The sequence below is a fragment of the Physella acuta genome, unplaced genomic scaffold (assembly GCF_028476545.2).
Source record: "Physella acuta isolate Inbredline_101_S28 unplaced genomic scaffold, ASM2847654v3 ptg000385l, whole genome shotgun sequence".
Lineage (NCBI taxonomy): Eukaryota > Metazoa > Mollusca > Gastropoda > Physidae > Physella > Physella acuta.
Genome location: NW_026731904.1, coordinates 373,442 through 392,165, shown reverse-complemented (window position 1 = coordinate 392,165; position 18,724 = coordinate 373,442). Strand labels below are relative to the sequence as shown.

General features: G+C 41.7%; 1 protein-coding gene across 4 annotated transcripts in view; it reads right to left on the bottom strand.

The window, feature by feature from the left end:
* LOC131942048 (tyrosine-protein phosphatase non-receptor type 4) overlaps positions 1–18,724 on the bottom strand; it is a 172,178-nt gene that overhangs the window by 20,441 nt on the left and 133,013 nt on the right. For all 4 annotated transcript variants that reach the window (XM_059301720.1, XM_059301722.1, XM_059301723.1 and 1 more), the window contains 5 exons: positions 18,418–18,561; positions 18,244–18,313; positions 13,058–13,215; positions 3,894–3,984; positions 3,185–3,252 (listed from right to left, as the gene is read on the bottom strand). In XM_059301720.1, the coding sequence (XP_059157703.1) occupies positions 3,185–3,252; positions 3,894–3,984; positions 13,058–13,215; positions 18,244–18,313; positions 18,418–18,561 (531 nt within the window). The remainder of the gene's footprint in view (positions 1–3,184; positions 3,253–3,893; positions 3,985–13,057; positions 13,216–18,243; positions 18,314–18,417; positions 18,562–18,724) is intronic.

Below are 18,724 nucleotides of genomic sequence, written 5' to 3'. Positions count from 1 at the left end.
ATTTGTGAATTCTTTAGTTGTTTTCTTTCTACTTTATAGTAATTCATATTTGTGAATTCTTTAGTTGTTTTCTTTCTACTTTATAGTAATTCATATTTGTGAATTCTTTAGTTGTTTTCTTTCTACTTTATAGTAATTCATATTTGTGAATTCTTTAGTTGTTTTCTTTCTACTTTATAATAATTCATATTTGTGAATTCTTTAGTTGTTTTCTTTCTACTTTATAGTAATTCATAATTTGCGAATTATTTAGTTGTGTTCTTTCTACTTTATAGTAATTCATAATTTGTGAATTCTTTAGTTGTTTTCTTTCTACTTTATAGTAATTCATAATTTGCGAATTCTTTAGTTGTTTTCTTTCTACTTTATAGTAATTCATAATTTGTGAATTCGACACTAGCCCCCACCCCCTGAAAGCAGCCGTCAGTTACAACAGTTTAGAGACGACAATGAAAAGATCAAGCAGAACTTCTTACCCCCCCTTAGTTTCAAAGAGTTTAAAAGCTAAATTATCTGCCCCTAATAGCCATCACTAATTTGACCCAACTCTATGACTGTAAACATTCGCGGTGAACCACAGCTCACCAGAGAGCGAGATAGGGGGTGGGAGGAGGGTTAGATAGTCGGCTTGCATCATCTTGTCCATGAAGAGAATTATATGTATACAAGCCGACCTACAATGTAGCATAAGCTGCTATCTAGTTTTTTTTTATTTTCTGCTTATCAGCAATTCATAATTTTTGAATTCGACACAACGATTGTAAACATTAGTCAATTGTTAACATTAGTCGATTGTAGACATTAGTCGATTGTAAACATTAGTCAATTGTAAACATTAGTCGATTGTAAACATTAGTCCATTGTAAACATTAGTCGTGGAACAAAGCTGACCAGGTTGGTGGGGGTGGGGGTGGTAGCGATATGCCGGGAGAGCGGGGGAGTAATGGCGTGCATCTACATCTTGTCCCGCATGGTCCCCATGAAGAGAATTTTATATATATAGAAAATATAGATTTAAAAATAATACATATATATGAAAATATATATATATATATATATATATATATATATATATATATATATATATATATATATATATATATATATATATAAGTATAAGACTAAAACAATCAAGGGAAACCATAATATATATCACACCTACGTGTTTTAATACTTTTGACCGGCTTACCATAATCAAAGTTACTTTTTTCACATTTTTGGGGAGTAAAAATGAGATAAGACGTTTTAAAAACACGATTACGTAAGGTCCAAAATAAGTTAAAATGTAATTTGTGTGATATATTGTCTCATGATCGATTTACTTTGCAATTAAATAGGTTAAATTACTTAATTAGGAAATGGTTTTCTTAATAAATTTACAATTGAGTGAGACAGTTTAATGATATATATCTTCTTATGTACCAAATATTTAAAGCTCAAATGGACTCTGAGGAGGGCGGACAGACTTGTGAATGACATGCACAGGACAGACTTGTGAATGACATGCGCAGGACAGACTTGTGAATGACATGCGCAGGACAGACTTGTGAATGACATGCACAGGACAGACTTGTGAATGACATGCGCAGGACAGACTTGTGAATGACATGCGCAGGACAGACTTGTGAATGACATGCGCAGGACAGACTTGTGAATGACATGCGCAGGACAGACTTGTGAATGACATGCGCAGGACAGACTTGTGAATGACATGCGCAGGACAGACTTGTGAATGACATGCGCAGGACAGACTTGTGAATGACATGCACAGGACAGAGTAAAAAACTCGACTTGATCGCCATTGTTTAATATTCTTAAAGTGTACTAAAATCTGAAGTGCTGTTTGGAAAACTCAATATTTATTAATTTAAAAAACAATTTACATTTTACAACTTATCATTTTTTTTGCCGTAATCTGTAAAGAATAAAATTAAACTAAATGTATTATCCTTTACGAAAATTCCCATTTTGTTTGAAAAAAGTATACACAGTGGTCGTACACTATTTTGAAAATGAAATTCCGGACTTTTTCAAAAAATTCCAGACTTCATACAGATAATGAGTTAGCGACTAATTAATACAATGATGCAAGATGTGTACCCTCACTATAAGTACAGTATAATGACATTTGTATACGGCAATTGAGCTAATGTTTATATTGAACTTTCTCTAACCCCCACCCTACCAGTCTGTTGAGCTGTGGTTCACGCCAAATGTTTACAATCATAGAGCCGAGTTGAATTAGTGAATGATATTAGGGACAGATAATTTAGATAACTAAGGGGAGGTAATAACAAGTTCTGCTTGATCGTTTCATTGTCGCCTGTAAACTGTCACCAGATGGGGGGGGGGGGGGAAGGAAGGGAGGGTGAGGATAATCGTCCTTCACAAGCTACTGATAGTGAAGCAAAATATTTTCAGTCGCAGCATTGGTAGTGTTGAATTCACAACTTATAAATTACTGAAAAGTAGAAAATAAAACAACTAAATAGCGCCATATGCCGCGGGTCAGCTCATGTGTTATTTCATTCACCTAACTTAAACATATTCAAATAACTGTCTTTTCAGAAACCAGAAGTAACACTTCCAGTTAAAGGGAATCGTTCAAAATTTGAAACAGAACTATACATATGATTTAATACTTATATATGTAATTTGGTCAACATAAGTGGAAAATTATTCAGACATACAGACAAAATTGCAAAACAAAGTTTTTCCAACTTGGGTAAGTGTAAAACATAGAGATTTGTTAAAATCTTGATTTCAATAATAAAAATATTAAAAAATATTAAAAAGAACAAATAGTACATATATATACAAGATGAGATGGTTGTAATAAAATAAAAGGTTAAACAGAAATTTGCTAACATAAGGTTCTAAGAACTTTTATGTACCAGTGAAATGACAGGATATTGTCACATTGCAGCTAAATGACAAGATATTGTCACATTACAGCTAATTTCTATATGAAAGCCAATCAGTAATTTAAGGTTACTCACAAGAATAAAAAACATGTAATTTTTATTGCAAACTGTTTTTAAAAATATAAAAACTTAGGCTTCAAAGGTAATAGTGTCATTCATTTTTAATTTGTGTCTATTTATTTGATAGTGTAATTAACACTTAAGGAAATAACCCTAACCCTAACCCTAATATGAAAACATTAAAAGTATTGTGCACTTACATTGACAAAATTAGCATTTATGTAATCCCCTGTAGCTCCACTTTTTAAAATAACTCTTGTTTGGTCATCTGCTCGAGGAATAGTTTTTATTAGTTGTCATAGAGAAGATTTAGCACAAATAAAATCTATCAAGTCATAGAGAAGATTTAGCACAAATAAAATCTATCAAGTCATAGAGAAGATTTAGCACAAATAAAATCTATCAAGTCATAGAGAAGATTTAGCACAAATAAAATCTATCAAGTCATAGAGAAGATTTAGCACAAATAAAATCTATCAAGTCATAGAGAAGATTTAGCACAAATAAAATCTATCAAGTCATAGAGAAGATTTAGCACAAATAAAATCTATCAAGTCATAGAGAAGATTTAGCACAAATAAAATCTATCAAGTCATAGAGAAGATTTAGCACAAATAAAATCTATCAAGTCATAGAGAAGATTTAGCACAAATAAAATATATCAAGTCATAGAGAAGATTTAGCACAAATAAAATCTATCAAGTCATAGAGAAGATTTAGCACAAATAAAATATATCAAGTCATAGAGAAGATTTAGCACAAATAAAATCTATCAAATCATAGAGAAGATTTTGCACATAAAAAATGTATGAAGTTATAAAGATTTAGCACAAATAAAATCTATGGTGCGTTAAACGTTATCAATGTTAACTGTTAGCTCATGTAAACAATCGAGTAGCAAAATCTTACATGGTGATATATCTCTATATCTATTTTTGTTGATATTGGAATCTAGCCGAGCTGCATTTAATGTCAATCCTGGCTTCTTACGGTACAATTGCTGAAAACAACAGAACAATGTTTCATGAAAGAGGGGACAACAGCTGATTATTGGCTTTAAATTAGCTTTTAATATGTGTACTCTATATTATGGCCTAAAGGTTTAATGGTATATGCAAAAAACTTGTTTCCTAGAAACCTTCAAGTCTGATATTTTATCAACAACCATAGCTCACCCACCTGTCTTATGTATGTAGCTCACCCACCTGTCTATGTTGCTCACCCACCTGTCTTATGTATGTAGCTCACCCACCTGTCTATGTTACTCACCCACCTGTCTATGTAGCTCACCCACCTGTCTATGTTGCTCACCCACCTGTCTATGTTGCTCACCCACCTGTCTTATGTATGTAGCTCACCCACCTGTCTTATGTATGTAGCTCACCCACCTGTTTATGTTGCTCACCCACCTGTCTTATGTATGTTGCTCACCCACCTGTCTTATGTATGTAGCTCACCCACCTGTCTATGTTGCTCACCCACCTGTCTTATGTATGTTGCTCACCCACCTGTCTTATGTATGTAGCTCACCCACCTGTCTATGTTGCTCACCCACCTGTCTATGTTGCTCACCCACCTGTCTTATGTATGTAGCTCACCCACCTGTCTTATGTATGTAGCTCACCCACCTGTTTATGTTGCTCACCCACCTGTCTTATGTATGTTGCTCACCCACCTGTCTTATGTATGTAGCTCACCCACCTGTCTATGTTGCTCACCCACCTGTCTTATGTATGTTGCTCACCCACCTGTCTTATGTATGTAGCTCACCCACCTGTCTATGTTGCTCACCCACCTGTCTATGTTGCTCACCCACCTGTCTTATGTATGTAGCTCACCCACCTGTCTTATGTATGTAGCTCACCCACCTGTTTATGTTGCTCACCCACCTGTCTTATGTATGTAGCTCACCCACCTGTCTTATGTATGTTGCTCACCCACCTGTCTTATGTATGTTGCTCACCCACCTGTCTTATGTATGTTGCTCACCCACCTGTCTTATGTATGTAGCTCACCCACCTGTCTTATGTATGTTGCTCACCCACCTGTCTTATGTATGTAGCTCACCCACCTGTCTATGTTGCTCACCCACCTGTCTTATGTATGTAGCTCACCCACCTGTCTATGTTGCTCACCCACCTGTCTATGTTGCTCACCCACCTGTCTTATGTATGTTGCTCACCCACCTGTCTTATGTATGTAGCTCACCCACCTGTCTTATGTATGTAGCTCACCCACCTGTCTATGTTGCTCACCCACCTGTCTTATGTATGTAGCTCACCCACCTGTCTTATGTATGTAGCTCACCCACCTGTCTATGTTGCTCACCCACCTGTCTTATGTATGTAGCTCACCCACCTGTCTACGTAGCTCACCCACCTGTCTATGTAGCTCACCCACCTGTCTTATGTATGTTGCTCACCCACCTGTCTTATGTATGTAGCTCACCCACCTGTCTTATGTATGTAGCTCACCCACCTGTCTATGTTGCTCACCCACCTGTCTTATGTATGTTGCTCACCCACCTGTCTTATGTATGTTGCTCACCCACCTGTCTATGTAGCTCACCCACCTGTCTTATGTATGTAGCTCACCCACCTGTCTTATGTATGTTGCTCACCCACATGTCTTATGTATGTAGCTCACCCACCTGTCTTATGTATGTAGCTCACCCACCTGTCTTATGTATGTAGCTCACCCACCTGTCTTATGTATGTAGCTCACCCACCTGTCTATGTTGCTCACCCACCTGTCTTATGTATGTTGCTCACCCACCTGTCTTATGTATGTAGCTCACCCACCTGTCTATGTAGCTCACCCAACTGTCTATGTTGCTCACCCACCTGTCTTATGTATGTTGCTCACCCACCTGTCCTATGTATGTTACTCACCCACCTGTCTATGTAGCTCACCCACCTGTCTATGTAGCTCACCCACCTGTCTATGTTGCTCACCCACCTGTCTATGTAGCTCACCCACCTGTCTATGTTGCTCACCCACCTGTCTATGTAGCTCACCCACCTGTCTATGTTGCTCACCCACCTGTCTATGTAGCTCACCCACCTGTCTATGTTGCTCACCCACCTGTCTTATGTATGTTGCTCACCCACCTGTCTTATGTATGTTGCTCACCCACCTGTCTTATGTATGTAGCTCACCCACCTGTCTATGTAGCTCACCCACCTGTCTATGTTGCTCACCCACCTGTCTTATGTATGTAGCTCACCCACCTGTCTATGTTGCTCACCCACCTGTCTATGTAGCTCACCCACCTGTCTTATGTATGTAGCTCACCCACCTGTCTTATGTATGTAGCTCACCCACCTGTCTTATGTATGTAGCTCACCCACCTGTCTATGTTGCTCACCCACCTGTCTTATGTATGTAGCTCACCCACCTGTCTTATGTATGTAGCTCACCCACCTGTCTTATGTATGTTGCTCACCCACCTGTCTATGTTGCTCACCCACCTGTCTATGTAGCTCACCCACCTGTCTTATGTATGTTGCTCACCCACCTGTCTTATGTATGTAGCTCACCCACCTGTCTATGTTGCTCACCCACCTGTCTTATGTATGTAGCTCACCCACCTGTCTTATGTATGTTGCTCACCCACCTGTCTTATGTATGTAGCTCACCCACCTGTCTTATGTATGTTGCTCACCCACCTGTCTTATGTATGTAGCTCACCCACCTGTCTTATGTATGTTGCTCACCCACCTGTCTTATGTATGTAGCTCACCCACCTGTCTTATGTATGTAGCTCACCCACCTGTCTTATGTATGTTGCTCACCCACCTGTCTTATGTATGTAGCTCACCCACCTGTCTTATGTATGTAGCTCACCCACCTGTCTTATGTATGTAGCTCACCCACCTGTCTATGTTGCTCACCCACCTGTCTTATGTATGTTACTCACCCACCTGTCTATGTAGCTCACCCACCTGTCTTATGTATGTTGCTCACCCACCTGTCTTATGTATGTAGCTCACCCACCTGTCTTATGTATGTAGCTCACCCACCTGTCTTATGTATGTTGCTCACCCACCTGTCTTATGTATGTAGCTCACCCACCTGTCTTATGTATGTTACTCACCCACCTGTCTTATGTATGTTGCTCACCCACCTGTCTTATGTATGTTGCTCACCCACCTGTCTTATGTATGTAGCTCACCCACCTGTCTTATGTATGTTGCTCACCCACCTGTCTTATGTATGTTGCTCACCCACCTGTCTTATGTATGTAGCTCACCCACCTGTCTATGTTGCTCACCCACCTGTCTTATGTATGTAGCTCACCCACCTGTCTTATGTATGTTGCTCACCCACCTGTCTTATGTATGTTGCTCACCCACCTGTCTTATGTATGTAGCTCACCCACCTGTCTATGTTGCTCACCCACCTGTCTTATGTATGTTGCTCACCCACCTGTCTTATGTATGTAGCTCACCCACCTGTCTTATGTATGTTACTCACCCACCTGTCTTATGTATGTTGCTCACCCACCTGTCTTATGTATGTTGCTCACCCACCTGTCTTATGTATGTAGCTCACCCACCTGTCTTATGTATGTTGCTCACCCACCTGTCTTATGTATGTTGCTCACCCACCTGTCTTATGTATGTAGCTCACCCACCTGTCTATGTTGCTCACCCACCTGTCTATGTTACTCACCCACCTGTCTATGTAGCTCACCCACCTGTCTTATGTATGTAGCTCACCCACCTGTCTTATGTATGTTGCTCACCCACCTGTCTTATGTATGTTGCTCACCCACCTGTCTTATGTATGTTGCTCACCCACCTGTCTATGTAGCTCACCCACCTGTCTTATGTATGTAGCTCACCCACCTGTCTTATGTATGTTGCTCACCCACCTGTCTATGTAGCTCACCCACCTGTCTTATGTATGTAGCTCACCCACCTGTCTTATGTATGTAGCTCACCCACCTGTCTTATGTATGTTGCTCACCCACCTGTCTTATGTATGTTGCTCACCCACCTGTCTTATGTATGTAGCTCACCCACCTGTCTTATGTATGTTGCTCACCCACCTGTCTATGTAGCTCACCCACCTGTCTATGTTGCTCACCCACCTGTCTTATGTATGTAGCTCACCCACCTGTCTATGTTACTCACCCACCTGTCTATGTAGCTCACCCACCTGTCTTATGTATGTAGCTCACCAAACCTGTCTATGTTGCTCACCCACCTGTCTATGTTGCTCACCCACCTGTCTATGTTGCTCACCCACCTGTCTTATGTATGTTGCTCACCCACCTGTCTTATGTATGTTGCTCACCCACCTGTCTTATGTATGTTGCTCACCCACCTGTCTTATGTATGTAGCTCACCCACCTGTCTTATGTATGTTGCTCACCCACCTGTCTATGTTGCTCACCCACCTGTCTTATGTATGTTGCTCACCCACCTGTCTATGTTGCTCACCCACCTGTCTATGTTACTCACCCACCTGTCTTATGTATGTAGCTCACCCACCTGTCTTATGTATGTAGCTCACCCACCTGTCTTATGTATGTTGCTCACCCACCTGTCTATGTTGCTCACCCACCTGTCTTATGTATGTAGCTCACCCACCTGTCTTATGTATGTTGCTCACCCACCTGTCTATGTTGCTCACCCACCTGTCTATGTAGCTCACCCACCTGTCTTATGTATGTAGCTCACCCACCTGTCTTATGTATGTTGCTCACCCACCTGTCTATGTTGCTCACCCACCTGTCTATGTTGCTCACCCACCTGTCTTATGTATGTAGCTCACCCACCTGTCTACGTAGCTCACCCACCTGTCTATGTTGCTCACCCACCTGTCTTATGTATGTTGCTCACCCACCTGTCTATGTTGCTCACCCACCTGTCTTATGTATGTTGCTCACCCACCTGTCTATGTTGCTCACCCACCTGTCTATGTTGCTCACCCACCTGTCTTATGTATGTTGCTCACCCACCTGTCTATGTAGCTCACCCACCTGTCTTATGTATGTAGCTCACCCACCTGTCTTATGTATGTAGCTCACCCACCTGTCTATGTTGTTCACCCACCTGTCTTATGTATGTTGCTCACCCACCTGTCTATGTAGCTCACCCACCTGTCTTATGTATGTAGCTCACCCACCTGTTTATGTTGCTCACCCACCTGTCTATGTAGCTCACCCACCTGTCTTATGTATGTAGCTCACCCACCTGTTTATGTTGCTCACCCACCTGTCTATGTTGGACCCACCTGTCTATGTTGCTCACCCACCTGTCTATGTAGCTCACCCACCTGTCTTATGTATGTAGCTCACCCACCTGTCTTATGTATGTAGCTCACCCACCTGTCTATGTTGTTCACCCACCTGTCTTATGTATGTTGCTCACCCACCTGTCTATGTAGCTCACCCACCTGTCTTATGTATGTAGCTCACCCACCTGTCTTATGTATGTAGCTCACCCACCTGTTTATGTTGCTCACCCACCTGTCTATGTTGGACCCACCTGTCTATGTAGCTCACCCACCTGTCTTATGTATGTAGCTCACCCACCTGTCTATGTTGGACCCACCTGTCTATGTTGCTCACCCACCTGTCTTATGTATGTTGCTCACCCACCTGTCTATGTTGCTCACCCACCTGTCTATGTTGGACCCACCTGTCTATGTAGCTCACCCACCTGTCTTATGTATGTAGCTCACCCACCTGTCTTATGTATGTTGCTCACCCACCTGTCTATGTTAGTCACCAACCTGTCTTATGTATGTTGCTCACCCACCTGTCTTATGTATGTAGCTCACCCACCTGTCTATGTTGCTCACCCACCTGTCTATGTAGCTCACCCACCTGTCTTATGTATGTAGCTCACCCACCTGTATATGTTGCTCACCCACCTGTCTATGTAGCTCACCCACCTGTCTTATGTATGTTGCTCACCCACCTGTCTTATGTATGTTGCTCACCCACCTGTCTTATGTATGTTGCTCACCCACCTGTCTTATGTATGTAGCTCACCCACCTGTCTATGTAGCTCACCCACCTGTCTTATGTATGTAGCTCACCCACCTGTCTTATGTATGTAGCTCACCCACCTGTCTATGTTGCTCACCCACCTGTCTTATGTATGTAGCTCACCCACCTGTCTATGTTGCTCACCCACCTGTCTTATGTATGTAGCTCACCCACCTGTCTTATGTATGTTGCTCACCCACCTGTCTTATGTATGTTGCTCACCCACCTGTCTATGTAGCTCACCCACCTGTCTATGTACCTCACCCACCTGTCTTATGTATGTAGCTCACCCACCTGTCTTATGTATGTAGCTCACCCACCTGTCTTATGTATGTTGCTCACCCACCTGTCTTATGTATGTAGCTCACCCACCTGTCTTATGTATGTAGCTCACCCACCTGTCTATGTTGCTCACCCACCTGTCTTATGTATTTTGCTCACCCACCTGTCTTATGTATGTAGCTCACCCACCTGTCTTATGTATGTAGCTCACCCACCTGTCTTATGTATGTAGCTCACCCACCTGTCTATGTTGCTCACCCACCTGTCTTATGTATGTAGCTCACCCACCTGTCTATGTAGCTCACCTACCTGTCTTATGTATGTAGCTCACCCACCTGTCTATGTTGCTCACCCACCTGTCTTATGTATGTAGCTCACCCACCTGTCTTATGTATGTAGCTCACCCACCTGTCTATGTTGCTCACCCACCTGTCTTATATATGTAGCTCACCCACCTGTCTATGTAGCTCACCCACCTGTCTTATGTATGTTGCTCACCCACCTGTCTATGTTGCTCACCCACCTGTCTTATGTATGTTGCTCACCCACCTGTCTTATGTATGTTGCTCACCCACCTGTCTTATGTATGTAGCTCACCCACCTGTCTATGTTGCTCACCCACCTGTCTTATGTATGTAGCTCACCCACCTGTCTATGTTGCTCACCCACCTGTCTTATGTATGTTGCTCACCCACCTGTCTTATGTATGTAGCTCACCCACCTGTCTTATGTATGTAGCTCACCCACCTGTCTATGTTGCTCACCCACCTGTCTATGTTGCTCACCCACCTGTCTATGTTGCTCACCCACATGTCTTATGTATGTAGCTCACCCACCTGTCTTATGTATGTTGCTCACCCACCTGTCTATGTTGCTCACCCACCTGTCTTATGTATGTAGCTCACCCACCTGTCTATGTAGCTCACCCACCTGTCTATGTAGCTCACCCACCTGTCTATGTAGCTCACCCACCTGTCTATGTAGCTCACCCACCTGTCTTATGTATGTAGCTCACCCACCTGTCTATGTTGCTCACCCACCTGTCTTATGTATGTAGCTCACCCACCTGTCTTATGTATGTTGCTCACCCACCTGTCTATGTTGCTCACCCACCTGTCTATGTTGCTCACCCACCTGTCTTATGTATGTTGCTCACCCACCTGTCTATGTTGCTCACCCACCTGTCTATGTAGCTCACCCACCTGTCTATGTAGCTCACCCACCTGTCTATGTTGCTCACCCACCTGTCTTATGTATGTTGCTCACCCACCTGTCTATGTAGCTCACCCACCTGTCTTATGTATGTAGCTCACCCACCTGTCTATGTTGCTCACCCACCTGTCTATGTTGCTCACCCACCTGTCTATGTAGCTCACCCACCTGTCTATGTAGCTCACCTACCTGTCTTATGTATGTTGCTCACCCACCTGTCTATGTATGTAGCTCACCCACCTGTCTTATGTATGTAGCTCACCCACCTGTCTATGTTGCTCACCCACCTGTCTATGTTGCTCACCCACCTGTCTATGTTGCTCACCCACATGTCTTATGTATGTAGCTCACCCACCTGTCTTATGTATGTAGCTCACCCACCTGTCTTATGTATGTAGCTCACCCACCTGTCTTATGTATGTAGCTCACCCACCTGTCTTATGTATGTAGCTCACCCACCTGTCTATGTTGCTCACCCACCTGTCTATGTTGCTCACCCACCTGTCTATGTTGCTCACCCACCTGTCTATGTTGCTCACCCACATGTCTTATGTATGTAGCTCACCCACCTGTCTTATGTATGTAGCTCACCCACCTGTCTTATGTATGTTGCTCACCCACCTGTCTATGTAGCTCACCCACCTGTCTTATGTATGTAGCTCACCCACCTGTCTATGTAGCTCACCCACCTGTCTTATGTATGTTGCTCACCCACCTGTCTTATGTATGTTGCTCACCCACCTGTCTATGTAGCTCACCCACCTGTCTTATGTATGTAGCTCACCCACCTGTTTATGTTGCTCACCCACCTGTCTATGTTGCTCACCCACCTGTCTATGTTGCTCACCCACATGTCTTATGTATGTAGCTCACCCACCTGTCTTATGTATGTTGCTCACCCACCTGTCTATGTTGCTCACCCACCTGTCTTATGTATGTAGCTCACCCACCTGTCTTATGTATGTAGCTCACCCACCTGTCTTATGTAGCTCACCCACCTGTCTATGTTGCTCACCCACCTGTCTATGTTGCTCACCCACCTGTCTATGTAGCTCACCCACCTGTCTATGTAGCTCACCCACCTGTCTTATGTATGTTGCTCACCCACCTGTCTTATGTATGTAGCTCACCCACCTGTCTTATGTATGTTGCTCACCCACCTGTCTATGTAGCTCACCCACCTGTCTATGTAGCTCACCCACCTGTCTTATGTATGTTGCTCACCCACCTGTCTTATGTATGTAGCTCACCCACCTGTCTTATGTATGTAGCTCACCCACCTGTCTTATGTATGTTGCTCACCCACCTGTCTATGTAGCTCACCCACCTGTCTATGTAGCTCACCCACCTGTCTTATGTATGTTGCTCACCCACCTGTCTTATGTATGTAGCTCACCCACCTGTCTACGTAGCTCACCCACCTGTCTTATGTATGTTGCTCACCCACCTGTCTATGTTGCTCACCCACCTGTCTTATGTATGTTGCTCACCCACCTGTCTTATGTATGTTGCCCATCAGCCCAGAAGTTGACATATTGTGGGAGGTAACAGACAAGTGATGAGATATAAAATTCACCTCAAACTGTGCAATAGCAGCACCACTTTCTAAACTTTCCTGTAGGAGCATCAATGAGGATTCAAGGGTATTAGCACTGGATGTTGAGGAAGCGATCTGATGTGTTTCTGGGATGTACGTAAAGTCTGGCTCGTCTGATTCGTCTTCTCCAACATAGCCTAGGAGAAACATTGAAACAACTAGTCAATAGCTTCAAAATTTGAGCTATAGGTGAGTACTTTAAGAACAAAAAGTCCGTAGGTCACCACTTGAAAAAAAAAGCTAAATTACCAATAGTCAAAAATCTAAATAAAATATACAGCTTGAGTCTATCACTACATTGATACATAAACTCAGGCACATCTTGTAATCACATTTATTGATGTCAGGCACATCTTGAATTGTAATCACATTTATTGATGTCAGTCACATCTTGAATTTTAATCACATTTATTGATGTCAGTCACATCTTGAATTGTAATCACATTTATTGATGTCAGACACATCTTGAATTTTAATCACATTTATTGATGTCAGTCACATCTTGAATTGTAATCACATTTATTGATGTCAGGCCAGGGGCGTAGCGAGGGGGGGGGGGGGTGCGGACCGCACCGGGTGACACCATTTAGGGGGGTGACACCAAGGCAAAAAATAGCAAAATATATAGAGAAAAACTTGAGGGGGGGGGGGTGCAAATCGAAAGTTTGAGGGGGGGGGGGTGCAAATCGAAAACTTGAGGGGGGGGGGGTGCAAATCGAAAGTTTGAAAGTTTGTCACTGGGAAGGGTCTCTATGCCTCTGGGGGGGGGGGGGGGGTGACACCACTAAGCGCCGCACCGGGTGACACCCGACCTCGCTACGCCACTGTGTCAGGCACATCTTGAATTGTAATCACATTTATTTATGTCAGGCACATCTTGAATTGTAATCACATTTATTGATGTCAGGCACATAGAATTACTAGGGGGTCATCCATAAATGACATCACACTCGTAGGGGGGAGGGGGGTCCGTAATTTTGTGACGATGTGTGATGAGGGGGAGGGGGGGGGGGGGGTTCAGATGTTGCGACGTCACATTTTTTGCATTATAAAAAAGCAATGTTAGAAAACGAATTTTAGACGTTATTTCGCATTTTAGATAACTGTTTTAATAAATTGTAATAGTTTAGACAAGATTTTAGAAAAATATCGATGTTTTAAGAAAATTCAACTGCAATTTTGAGGGGGGTTGTAGGTTGAGGTGTGACGTCATTTTAGGGGGGGGGGGGCTGGCTTTTTGTGACGACGTGTGACGGAGGGGAGGTAAAAATCGTCCAAAAAAGCGTGACGTCATTTATGGATGACCCCTAGCAGACTTAACTTGATGGACTGCATCAAATCAGAGGCGTAGCTATGGGGTGGGGGCGCCAAAAGGGGTAGAACATTTTTTTAAACATACATTTTAAGCTGCAGTTTTTAATTACAAACAGTCAAAGTTAAGAAAATTAACAGCCTTTAAAACATATACCCTTAAGAAATAGTGAACGGCAAAAAACCTCTTTCTAACTGTTGCTAGATTGGGGAGTAGATAACGTTTATCACTTAGAAAAGAAACATGAAAAAAAGTATTAGTGATGTTAAAAACCGCTCTACCAACTTTGTCCAAGATAGTGGGTTGGGGGTGGAAGGCACTTTTTCATTAACAAAAATAGCAAGGATTTGTGCTGGACTGGTGAGTAGATAATTCTTTTAACACTTAGGAAAGAAACCATTTGGGCTAAAATACGAAACAGGTGGTGGGTGGGTGCGCTTTTTCACCAAGGTAAATGGCAAGGATTTAGACTGGAATGATGAGTAAATAAATTGTTGAACACTTAGAATAGAAACTAATTGTATTCATGTGTAATGTTCGATTTCACTAGCAAGTTTTGATAAGAAATGGCGCGATTGGTTCTTTGTACAGTTCTTACGATTCTCTCAAGCAACGTGAGAGATCAGAAACGTTTACTTGATTGCATTACATCTTGCCTGGTTCACTGTATGTAGGAGAAATAATTAGCACGAGCCGACCCGCTGCGTATCATACGCCGCTATTTAGTTGTTTGTTTTCTACTTTTCAGTAATTTATAATTTGTGAATTCGACAGTACCAATGCTGCCATTGAAAATATTTGCTTAAAAACACTAACCCCCCACCCCCACGTGAAAGCAGTCTCCTCTTAGTTACCTCCTCTAAGTTTAAAATCGTTTCAAACTAAATTATCTGCCCATAATAGCCGTCACCAAACCCGTCTCTATGATTGTAAAATGTAAACAGAGTGAACACCGCTCACCAGATCATGTGGGGGTGGGGTGGGGGTGGTAGTGATAGTGATAGAGAGGAAGAAAGGGGACTGCAAAGGCGCGCTTGCAGCTTGTTTTCTAACTGATCGCAGAAGAGAATTATATATATACGAGCCGGCCCGCGGCATAACATACGCCGCTATTTAGTTTTTTTCTAATTTTCAATAATTCATAATTTGTGAATTCGACAGTACCAACGCTGACACTGAAAATATTTCTTTAAAACACTATAAGTAGCTCGTTAAGGACCATAACCCCCCCCCCCTTCCTTCCCCCCCCCCCTACGTTTAAAATCGTTGGCTCTGCTTGTAAACATTTAGAGTAAACACAGCTCACTAAAACCATGTAGGGGTGGGGAGGTAGGGAGAGCGTTTGCAGCTTGTTTTCTAACGGCTCGAAGAGGAGAATTATATATATATATATATATATATATATATATATATATATATATATATATATATATATATATAAGTTCTTGTATTGCTATCCGATCAGTAAAATAGCAAACTTCAACAAACTACACTCTAAACCAGTGGTTGTTACCTACACTCTAAACCAGTGGTTGTTACCTACACTCTAAACCAGTGGTTGTTACCTACACTCTAAACCAGTGGTTGTTACCTACACTCTAAACCAGTGGTTGTTACCTACACTCTAAACCAGTGGTTGTTACCTACACTCTAAACCAGTGGTTGTTACCTACACTCTAAACCAGTGGTTGTTACCTACACTCTAAACCAGTGGTTGTTACCTACACTCTAAACCAGTGGTTGTTACCTACACTCTAAACCAGTGGTTGTTACCTACACTCTAAACCAGTGGTTGTTACCTACACTCTAAACCAGTGGTTGTTACCTACACTCTAAACCAGTGGTTGTTACCTACACTCTAAACCAGTGGTTGTTACCTACACTCTAAACCAGTGGTTGTTACCTACACTCTAAACCAGTGGTTGTTAACCTCTTTGGAGATCCCAACCAGTGCATTCACTGAACCCTTCTAAATAGTTTTATCGTCCACACTGACAAGATCCGATCGTGAATCGTATGACTCGGATGTATGTCTTGACCTTGGCCAAAGCCCCAAGACTGACGTGAATCATATGACTCGGATGTATGTCTTGACCTCTTGGGTTAGGACAAACCCAGGTTAAAAACCATTGCTCCAAATAGATATTATTAGGTACATACAATAGGATAAAATAAAACACACGATGCAACCAAGTATTAGTTGCCTGGCCGTCTAGTGTATATATATATATATATATATATACATATATATATATACATATATATATACATATATATACACATATATACATACATATATATACACATATATACATACATACATACATATATATACATACATACACATACATATACATACATACATACATATATATATATATACATACATATATATACATATATACATATACACATATATATACATATACACATACACATATATATACATATACACATACATATACACACACATACACACACATATACACACAAATATACACACACATACACACACATATATACACACACATATACACACACATATACACATATGCTCACATATATACATATGCACACATATATACATAAGCACATGTGTATACGCACATGTGTATACGCACATATATATACATACATACATATATATATATATATATATATATATATATATATATATATATATATATATATATATATATATATATATATATATATATATATATATATATATATATATATATATATATATATATATATATATATTTTGGGCAGGTTGCCGGGTGGGAGGGGGGTCGCTACGCCTCTGCATCAAATAGCTGTGGTCTAGCAAATCTGAACAACTGCATCAAAAAGCCATGGACTAGCACAGGGGTCGGTAACCTGCGGCTCGCGAGCCGCATGCGGCTCTTTTGCTGTCAAGATGCGGCTCTCCAGCTCCTTGCACAAATATTAATAGTTATATTATTTCATTTTCAAAACTCATATCAAATATCATAATGTATAGAAAAACAACTTCGAACAGAATTAAAACACTTATCAGAGAACATTAAGAGTATAATGTGCAGTAGAAAGTATACGGACAGCTGACAGCCGCTTGGGCACCAGGCCCAGCCTAACAGCCCCGTGGCAACAATCCAATGCTTGCCACTGCCCAAGTGCCGACTTTTTTGAATATTTTTAAATGGGGAATGTTATTAATGCATTACTCTGACTGTCAGTATGCATTAATTTGACGTGAGCGACGTAGGTTTTTTTTTAGCTATTAGCTTCCTACTGTTGACCCGGGTACTGGACGGTGTGGTACAAGTACCCTGTGTTCAGTGTGGGGGGGGGGGGGGGGGGGGGGAAGATGAGCCCGGTGAGAGCCAAAGGACAAAAGCGACCGATACATTTTTATCAAACCGATATTCGAGCCAGTTAGTCGAAGTTAGCCGTGTTGAGGCCTGCTTTGCTAATGGCAGACACCTCCTGAGCCAGTGATATCCGTAAAGAAAGAAAAAAAAAGTTAACAGCTTCTAAAGTGGATTGGGATAGTCCTGTTTTCATAATATTTGATAAATAAGTTTATTATTCTGGCGAAACATGTGTATGTTTTTATACGAATAAATATTATTTCATATTTAAAACAATTTATTTTAAATAACAAATCACATGTATTTACGTAGTCCTAATATATAATAAAATATTGAAATAAAAATGTGGCTCTTTAAACAGTGGGAAATTTTGTAAATTGTAACTTTTGGCTCTTCCGTCTCAAAAGGTTGCCGACCCCTGGGCTAGCAGATGTGAACAACTGCATCAAATAGCTGATGACCCTATCACTTCTCCTTGACACAATTGCCCTAATACTTACCATTTGGCCTGATGACCAGTGCCAGCTCCCCTGAATGAGTCTCTCTAGATGCCTTGATGAACATGACAACCTGAAAATTTGAACCACTATAAACACTCTGACAACTTGAAAATTTGAAAGACTAAAATGAGTGCTCTACCCCTAGGGTTAGGGTTAGGATATGGTAAGGCTGACCTGCTCATGTGTATGTTGAGAAACATCCCGACCATTAATGAGAAGAACCTGGTCCCCCTCATTCAATCTTGGTATAGCCAGATCAGCAGGTGTATTAGGTGCTACACGTGACACAATGATGGGCATTCCTTGATCATGGCCACCCTAAATAAAAACACAGGACATAGGGTTAGTAGTGAGGTGGTGGTGGTGAAATAGTAGGGTGGGTGGAGGTGATATGGTGGGTGGGTGGGTGGAGGTGATATGGTGGGTGGGTGGAGGTGATATGGTGGGTGGGTGGGTGGAGGTGATATGGTGGGTGGGTGGA